At 38.6% G+C, this 9,204-nt stretch overlaps 1 protein-coding gene across 1 annotated transcript in view; it reads left to right on the plus strand.

The window, feature by feature from the left end:
- DCLRE1C (DNA cross-link repair 1C) overlaps window positions 1-5,638 on the plus strand; it is a 30,534-nt gene extending 24,896 nt beyond the window's left edge. The window contains 5 exon segments of the mRNA XM_028114097.2: window positions 1,500-1,588; window positions 2,365-2,459; window positions 4,637-5,341; window positions 5,344-5,375; window positions 5,377-5,638. Coding sequence (XP_027969898.2) covers window positions 1,500-1,588; window positions 2,365-2,459; window positions 4,637-5,341; window positions 5,344-5,375; window positions 5,377-5,556 — 1,101 coding nt within the window. The 3' untranslated portion in view covers window positions 5,557-5,638.
- Window positions 5,639-9,204: the final 3,566 nt, after the last annotated feature.

The following is a 9,204-nucleotide window of genomic DNA, read 5'->3' on the forward strand; positions in this document are numbered from 1 at the left end:
TGGTTCACTGTTTGCTAATTCACCATTCCCGGTGATCTCAAGGAACATAACCCCTGCGGATAATGAGAATAGACAGTGTTCATGAATTGTTTTAAGGCAGTCATCTGATGTAAGGAGATCAGCTTGTACAAGGGACGGAGGGTGCCCCTGTAGTAGGTGTCTCTTGTCTCCTGTGGCCACTTCATTTCTAAGTAGAAGTAGCCTCAGATTTCTACCAGCCTCAACTTTGAATTAATTATGCAAATCATATAGGTTGTGGGCAGGTAAATAATAGTTTCTGTTTGCAGACCTGCTCTGAAAATACAAAAGAATTTGTTTATGAAAAATACCTGAAGAATGAATGGGTCTTCTTTTTTCTCCTGTTTTAAGTAAGGTAGCCACTTTATTTTGATATGGAGTTACAGATAATTCCTGGGTTCCTACCTCTTTTGATTTGGTAAAGTTGGGTTCTAATAATTACTCAGAACTCAGTTTCCCCAATTGCAGAAGGGAATAAAATCTTTTGTGTTGTCATTGTCATCTTTGTGATGGATAATTTCATTGAACGTTAAACATATGCCAGGTGCTGAACACTTCACATGCATTATCTCATTTACACTTTTAGATGAAGACTCTAATAACTTAGAGACTTCAGGTAACTTGACCAAGGTCACTGCTCACCAAGATCTATTAAATGACAAAGCTGAAACTTGTCTACATTGTAGAGATGTTTTGGGGAATAGTGACAGAGTTCCTGTTTAGCATTCTGAACTTTGCAGAGAATATAGTCATGAAATTTTTGCATGCAGTTGTCCTCTAGATTAGGATAAATTTAGAACAAATCAAGCATCCTGGAAGATGCAATTTCCCCATTTTATTGGAGGAAGAAATGCAATTCTAAGACCTTGTTTTCTCGTGTGTATTAAATATTCAGCTTAATTCTAATTTACTTGAGGGGAATTAGTTAATTATGGGTGGCTTTCTTAGACAAGGAAACTAACATCATTTAAAGAAAGGGGCGCCTGGGTGGCTCAATCGGTTAAGTGTCTGCCTTTGGCTCAGGTCATGATCCCAGGGCTCTGGGATCGAGCCCAGCAATGGGTTCCCTGCTCAGCAGGGAGCCTGCTTCTCCCTCTCCCTGTGCCCCTCCCCCCTGCTTATGCTCTCTCGCTGTCAAATAAATAAATAAAATCTTAAAAAAAAAATAGAATCTTTGAATTCCACTAATCAGTAATTCCTAGTCCTTACTGTGGAACAGAATCACCTGAAGAACATTTAAATATCCTGATTCCCAGGCCCCACTGTAGCTCAGTATCAAAAGGATTTGGGGGTGGGCCTGAGTGTTGGGTATTTCTTTTTCCTAAGAGGTCCCCTAGGTGATCCCCATGTGCAGCTAGTATTGAGAACCACACCATAAGAAATTGCTGCTGCTCTTTGTCCTGCCTCCCTTTTGTTGCTTCTCTAACACCCCGATTTTTCAGCATAGAGATAATTGACCCATTTTATTTTCCTTCCTCTAGATTAAAGATTTCTTGAGCTACATCTGTCCTGTGAACGTATATCCAAATGTCATCCCAATAGGCACGACTGTGGATAAGGTTGTAGAAATGTGAGTAGTTGCTCCTTGTGGAACTTCTGTTGTTGAACAGGGTGGATGCTGCGACTAGTTTTGGGCCTAAGAACGGGGGCAAGGATGTAAGTAAGGTGAGCATGGCTGTAAATACGATTCTGATTGGGAGCCCGACGGCTTTCTTCAAGTGGGTGTGTTACATATAATCCTGAAGGCTTCTGGGAATCTGGCACAAGGAAGCCGTTGGCAGTGAGGCCCTCAGGGCAGGCCATCCTCAGGTCTTATTTCCGTGCCCTTTTGTATTTTATCATCACTGTGCCTTAGCTTTCAGCCTCTAGAATGAGATCAGGTTTGTGAGATTCTTATGAGAGAGAAGTAAACCCCATTACACAGGGAAGAGTAAGCATCCCGCTATACTGTATTCCCTGAATGCCAGGTGTCGCTGTATTACTTAATCGTTTTGCTGCTCAGCGGTAAGTCTGCTTCTCCCTCTCTCGCTGTCTCTGTCAAATAAATAAAATTAAAAAAAAATTCTGTAGAATAGGGACCTGCTTTTCTGCAGTGCAAGAGCAAATACAGGAGTTTTGCCTTCCCTCATTCCTACAATTAGCTGTGTAACAGGTTGTATTTAAGTGCTTATAGTTACCACTTTATTACAGTGAAGTGGTTTTTAAATTATTAAACATGGCTTTTCAGTTTTTAAAAGTAGATACATGATTTTCCACATGGCCAAGTTTTTATAATCTCTGTAAATGATGCTTATGTTCTAGCAGCTTTCCCCACAGGAAAAAATAAAATATTCATATTCGTTTCAGCTTAAAGCCTTTATGCCGATCTTCCCAAAGTACTGAGCCAAAGTATAAACCACTTGGAAAATTGAAGAGAGCTAGAAAAACTCACCTAGACTCAGGTAAGAAACTTACCCTGGTTTCAGAGGTGTGAGTTTCCATGCAAGACTTTTTCCCCACTCTGGTCTGGTGAAAGCTGCTTTGAACAGAGGTGGGCCTGGGAGCCAGTCTCACTCAGACTTTGCATTATGGCTATATAATGGTCATCTTTGTACATTTAACTTCACTTTAAGTCTGTTTTATACCTCTCATTATTGGGTTAAATTGCAGATTTGTTGTCCAGTTGTTATCCAGTATGGTTATACAGACATGACGGTGGAAAGTATCTAAGAATTGTAATATGTCCTTTTTAAAAATTGGGTTTAGGGTGTTTATCAGCTTGTATAAATGCTATTAAGGATTTTAACACTTATTTTCTGTTATATGCCTGTTTTCATATAGAGAAATTTAAAACTTCTATATTGTCATAAGAGAATTCATAGTATCAGAAATAAACTTGGTAGTTTAGTTTAGATAACATACAGATGCATTAATATGAAAAATATTTTGCCACATTTTTATAGTTGAAACATACTGTGATAGTGGTATAGAAGAATAGGAAACTGTTCAACTTAGAGATGATACAGAAATACTGCCTAAAGCGTAACTGTGGCAAAAACAAATTTATAATCTGTGTTTTGAAAGAAAGCCCTATCTTGGAGCTGAGAATGATTCCAAATATAGTTGCTAGACATCTTAGTAACCTTAAGTCCTTCAGGAAAGGAGATAAATCGTTGCTTAAGGATTAGGCAGAGCCAGGAATCAAACTGATCGGGTTTTGACCCAGAGTCTTGTCACACCACTTCTCTAGGCTGGTCTCCACATTGGTAAAACGTGAGCAGGATGATCTCTGTGGTCCATTTTTTAAAGGCAGCTTTTAAAAAATGTGGTGTTTAGCTACATCCTTTATCACTGGGAAAAAAATGTTTTTAAGTAGGTAGTTATGAGGTAACACTAGAACACTTAAGTTGCCATGGACAGTAGTCTCATGAACATTCAATTTTCTTCTTAGGTAAGGTGTCATTAGAAGGCAGGAAAATATGTTTCCCCCCAGCCCCCAAATTACATGCCTACTCAGTTTATGAGAATTTCATTCTCCAAGTAAGGTTTCGTTTCCTCCTTTTAAGAATTTAAGGGGATTGGCTCATTATATTGCTAATGTAACATGCTTTAAAAAAAAAAAAATCAGTAAATTCGTTGGTTTCCAGTTCGTGACACTTCAAATTAAGCCCCATTTGGCACATTTGTTCCCCTCAGTATTTATACAGCCTTGTGCACTTGGCTGGCTCAGGCTGCTATGACAAATGCCAGAGACTGGATGACTTAGCCTCAGATATTTACTTCTCACAGTTCTGGAGGCTGGGATGTCCAAGGTCAAGGTGCCAGCAGATTTGGTTCTTGGAGAGGACCCATTTCCTTGTTGACAGCCTCCCTCTCAGTGTGTGCTCACCTGGCCTTTCCACGTGCCATCCGTGCGTAAAAATGGAAAGTGAGCAATCTGTCTTCCTCTTCTTACAAAGACACTAATCCTATCTTATGGGTCACACCTGGGGCTAGGGCTTCAAATTAGGAACTTTAGAGGACACAACCATTTTAGCCCATAACATGCACAAAGTAGGTATCAAAGTGTTCACAGAACAAAAATTTTTATTAATTCACTGAGTATCTACTATTGGCCGAGCACATACAGTTTGCAAACTGGTTGTTGGAACGGTCGTCTACAGAACTTAAAGCACAGATAAAAGTTATTGGGTCCCACCTTCAGGGATTCAGTAGGTCTGGAATGAGAGACAGAAGGCTGTAGTTTTGAGAAGGGTTTTTCCAGGAGCGCCTGGCTGGCTTGGTCAGAAGAGCACGCAACTCTTGATCTCAGGGTCATGAGTCTGAGCCCCATGGTGGACATAGATTACTTAAATAAATGAATAAAAAATAAAAAGCTTTCCGAATGAGGCTAATGAACAGCCAGGTTTGAGAACCATTGGTCTAGGCATTGTGGCCTACGTGGGGAACACAGATCTATATTCTTAAAGTCTGCCATTAGTTGACGGGCAGTAGTTAAATTGTTCAAAATATCCTTTTTCTTAGAAGAGTGACCTGTTATTTGCAGTTCCACCAAAGGGAAACATAGCTAAATGCTACAAATCGGATTTTAAATTAAAAGCACAAATTGGCTCCCTTTGCATTCTGTGTTTCCCCACAGAGGAGGAGGAGGACCTCTTTGATGATCCTCTGCCGTTACCGTTAAGGCACAAGGCTCCATACCAGCTAACGCTTCACCCTGAGGTATTTGTAATGACCGCAACACCACAAAACCAGCCTGAACAAGAGAGACCAAGCACCGGCTACCTCAGAGCAGAGAGTATGCAAACCTTTCCTTGGGCCAACTTTATAGATTGTGAAGAATCTAACAGCGAAAGTGAAGAAGAATTACAAACCCCAGCTTCATCGAAAGAAGACCTGGGTGCTGTCACACGCCACCAGCAAAAGGCTGATGTAGAAGTACCACAGTGGGAAGTATTCTTTAAAAGAAATGATGAAATCACAGATGACGGTTTAGAACACCCCCCTTCTTCCACAGAGGCAGGGGGCTCTCAGTCACCGAAGCTTTTTAGTGACTCTGATGGGGAATCAACTCACATCTCTTCCCAGAATTCTTCTCAGTCAACACACATATCTGAACAAGGGAGTCAAGGGTGGGACAGCCAATCTGATACTGTTTTGTTAACATCCCAAGAGAGAAAGAGTGGGGATATTACCTCCTTAAACAAAAGTAGCTACAGACCAAGAATTAAAGAGAATATTCCTGCCACTCAGATGGAACAAAATACACTTTGTCCAAAGGATACTTATTCTGACTTGAAACACAGAGATCAAGATGTAAAGATAGTTTCCAGTGTTGGAGAACCACTCTAAGCAGTGGCAAACACATACCTCAGGAGAAAAAGGCTGCTAAATCTTAGCACCAATGCAGATTCCCAGAGCTCCTCAGATTTTGAAATTCCCTCAACACCAGAAGCTGAGCTACCTAAAGGAGAGCATTTACAATATTTATATGAGAAGCTGGCAACTGGTGAGAATATAGTCATTGAAAAAAGAAAAAGCTCACTCTTAGATACTTAAAAACCTTGCATTCTAGAGCCACCACTAAAAACCCTACACAAAGAGGTAAGAGTCCAAATCATGACAGACACATCAGAGTGGAGTACTTAAAAATGGTCCTGTAAGCTAAAACAGGGCAGTAAAGGGGAAGCAGAGAACATAAAATAGTGATAAACAGAAAAGAGATGGTAGAACTAATTTCAGACATCAATAAGTGAAATCATTAAGTGAAAATGGTCAAAACATACCAATGAAAACAGTGAAAAAACCACCTTCCTAGATACAGTCTCTCAGAAACTCACTGTGAATGGTGCAGGTAGGTTAAAATTAAAGGATGGGAAAAGATACCTAAATACTACTTAAAAGTAAGCTGGAATGACTGTATTAATATCACACAAATTTCTAACAAAAGGTCCAGTTCACTAAGAAGACACAATGCTAAATGTGTATGTACCTTAAAAACATCTTCAAAATATACAAAGCAAAAACCAAGGAGAAAGACAAACTAATGCACAATTCTAGCTGGAGACTCGACCATTCCTCTATCAGCAATAGAATTAAGGTACAGAAAGTGAGCAAGGGTACAGAACTGAATAGCACCGTTGACCAACTGGATCGAATTGACACAAAACACTCCACCCAACAACAGAAGTGCCCATGGCACACCGACCACAATAGACCATATCCTGTAGGGTCATAAAAACACTTCAAAAAATCAGGCCCTTATATATCTCAAAAGATATATCACTTAAGAATGCTGGTGTGAATATGACAAATTTAAAAGCAGAAAAATTAGGACCTAAAAGAAAATAATTAAAATGGCAAAAGCATAAGTGTGTTCTGTGAGTTGTTTGATTTCCTTCAAGTCCGTCAGTGGGTTATGTTTTTGCATAGTTGTGTTTAATAAAGTTCTATTAAATATTCTTCAACACTTTGAGGTATGCTGGCATTTTACAGATTAAGGAAGCGAAAGGAGAGATTTCACTTAAAAACGAGTTTAAGTGGAGTCTAAAACAATTTGCAGATCAGTTAAACTAAATGATATATACATTATCACCACACCGCACTGATCCCTTTTTTCTAGCTCAAGAGCTACTCCCAGCTTTTGATGAAATATATTCCACAGACTCAGTATGACTGGGGTAAAAATACATTCATCCCATTTTACCTCTCTCTCCTATGAGTACCATTACTTACATGCAAAGTGAATATAAAATCACTAAAGAGACCAATAGAAATTGCAGATCATTGGTTGAATATCAAGTCATAACTACAACAGGCCTAATACAAGAACCCAGAGACTTCATTTTTTATTTATAGCTCTAAAAATTAGTTACATTTCATTATTACAATCATATAATCAAATGTAACTATATATTCACTGACACCAAAGACCTCATCTTAACAGTCGAGCTTACAACCCAGAGTGGGGATTCAAAACGTGCCTGGAAACATTCTTCTGAAATTTTTAGCACTTTATAATCACATTGTCAATTTAGTATTAACATCCTGCCGTATGCTCATTGTTTTGTAGGTGAACCTAGCATAATAAATGCCAGCTGAATGAATTTAAGGGCTAGGAGCACTAGAACTTAAAAAAAAAATACAACACGAAACAACTTGTAGTGGTCACCAAAGATTTTAAAGTACAGGCTTACAGTACAGAATAATTGTAGCAAATACTTACATATGGTGCTTATGCTGTGATGCTTCATTTTTTACACACTGGATATCAACTCCTTTATTCCTCGCCACCACCCTCTGAGGTAGATAAATTTATTCTCCCCATTCACAAATGAGGAAGCTAAGGCACAGAGAGGTAGTTCACATAGCTGGGAAGGGGTGAAGCTGGGACTGACAACGCAGGCAATTCAAGCTCAGCATCCGTGGTCTTAGCCACTATGAAATCATGCCTCTGAAAAAGAGCGCAGCCCTGGGCAGGATTAATTCTAGTGGCTACTTGGTTTTTACTTTAAGAACTGTAAAGTAGAAAAGGAAAAGTGAAAAAAAGTTTCAAAAACCAAGATAATCAGAAACAGCCCGTGACTAGCCACATTTGCCTTAGAGAGGAATCCAAGAGTTACATGTTTGTTTAAACTAAGTACAAAATTGAGGACATGATAGGTAGTTTACTGGCTCCGAGCTGGGTGATCTCGGGTGTGTTAATGTTACCTAACCAGTACAGGATTGAGAGCGCCAGCCTCACGGGTTTATGAGGAGCACAGAGAAAGGGCCTAATAGCTTGCTCAAAGAATAGGAGCTTTCCATCTAAAATTCCCTTACAGTTCCAGGCAGTTTTTGTTTAGTACAATGTGTTCAAGTAACCTGGTGACTAATGCTCAAGACATTTTACAAGTATCCATCCATATTCACTTTATGCTATGTAAAATTCTACTTTAATATTCAAATGGATCAACCATGACAATGATAAACTTTGAAGGAATGGTATAAAAACCTTCGGTTAATCGCAAAAGCAAGTAGTCCAGAATACATGGGTGTTTTTTTGACCCTTTTGTAAGCCTTACTGGAAATGATGGTAAAATATTCAGAAACAAAGCTAAGCCACGATAAATAGAAAATCAAATGCCAAACTAAATTTATTTTGCTAAAGAAAAATGAACTGTAAGAAAAATAAATGCAGTCTGGATTTTGCACAGAGCGGGGGAAAAGACCCTGAGATTACCGTGTATCACGATCCTCATGTAGGTACTGAAAACAATGATACTAATACAACTTGCACAGTGGATTTACAGTTTAAACTCGATCTAAATATCACCCTTGAATATTGTCTATATTTATACTGAGAGAACAAATTCTGACAACTTGGGAAACTAAAGAAGCTAAATGTTGACTTAAAGGCTTTTAACAGCTTCATGTACGGAGTTCCTATTTTACTGATTAAGTCCAGCTTTTTAATAAAATAAAGGTAACAGAGGTAATTAAAATCTCAAAGACCCATTAAATTTCTAGTAATAAGGACAAAATGAAACAAGTTTACTGAAAATAGCCACTTTCCCTTTGCCCTCCTGTTTTACATTACATTTTTTTTTTTTTAACACAAGAAGTAGACAAGAATAACTGGACAGTAGAACACTGACTTTTTAAGAATATTAAAATTACATATTTAAACCTGTAAGAATTATAATTCAAAGTAAGCTTGGCCATTGGAGCACCTGTAAATCTGTGATGCTTTCTCACCACTGACACCATGTGACTATTTTCTCATAAAGAAAACCTAAGAAATGGCACCAAAAAATGTATTTTTCCTTGACACCTTCAGCAGATTTTGGTTAATACACTGAGACTCCAAACATGTAAAGAATTTACCCTGTATTATGAAAGAGCAAAGTCATGTGGTAGCAACATAATGCATAATAAAGTGTAGCTTCTCCCAAAAAAGAGGTTAAGGATTAAGAAGATATTTGAAGTGCTGCATTCTTGAAGTCAGTTCAGTTTTACCCCAACTTATTTTAGGTCATTAAAGCAACGGGGCAATGAGCTTAGGTATAATTTAATTAGGAATACTGAAAGCCAGATTTACTTGCTGCGTTTACCTTCATGTTGGACACCATGATTACAAATGCCACAAGACAGAGATGAAAACACGTTTTTTTCCCCGATTGAGGTTTTACTATGCAGCAAAACAAAAACCGAGGAATATAGTCCATT

The sequence above is a fragment of the Eumetopias jubatus genome, unplaced genomic scaffold, assembly GCF_037043125.1.
Source record: "Eumetopias jubatus isolate StellerSeaLion01/CBP00866 unplaced genomic scaffold, mEumJub1_p1.0 scaffold_8, whole genome shotgun sequence".
In the NCBI taxonomy this organism is placed as follows: Eukaryota; Metazoa; Chordata; class Mammalia; order Carnivora; family Otariidae; genus Eumetopias; species Eumetopias jubatus.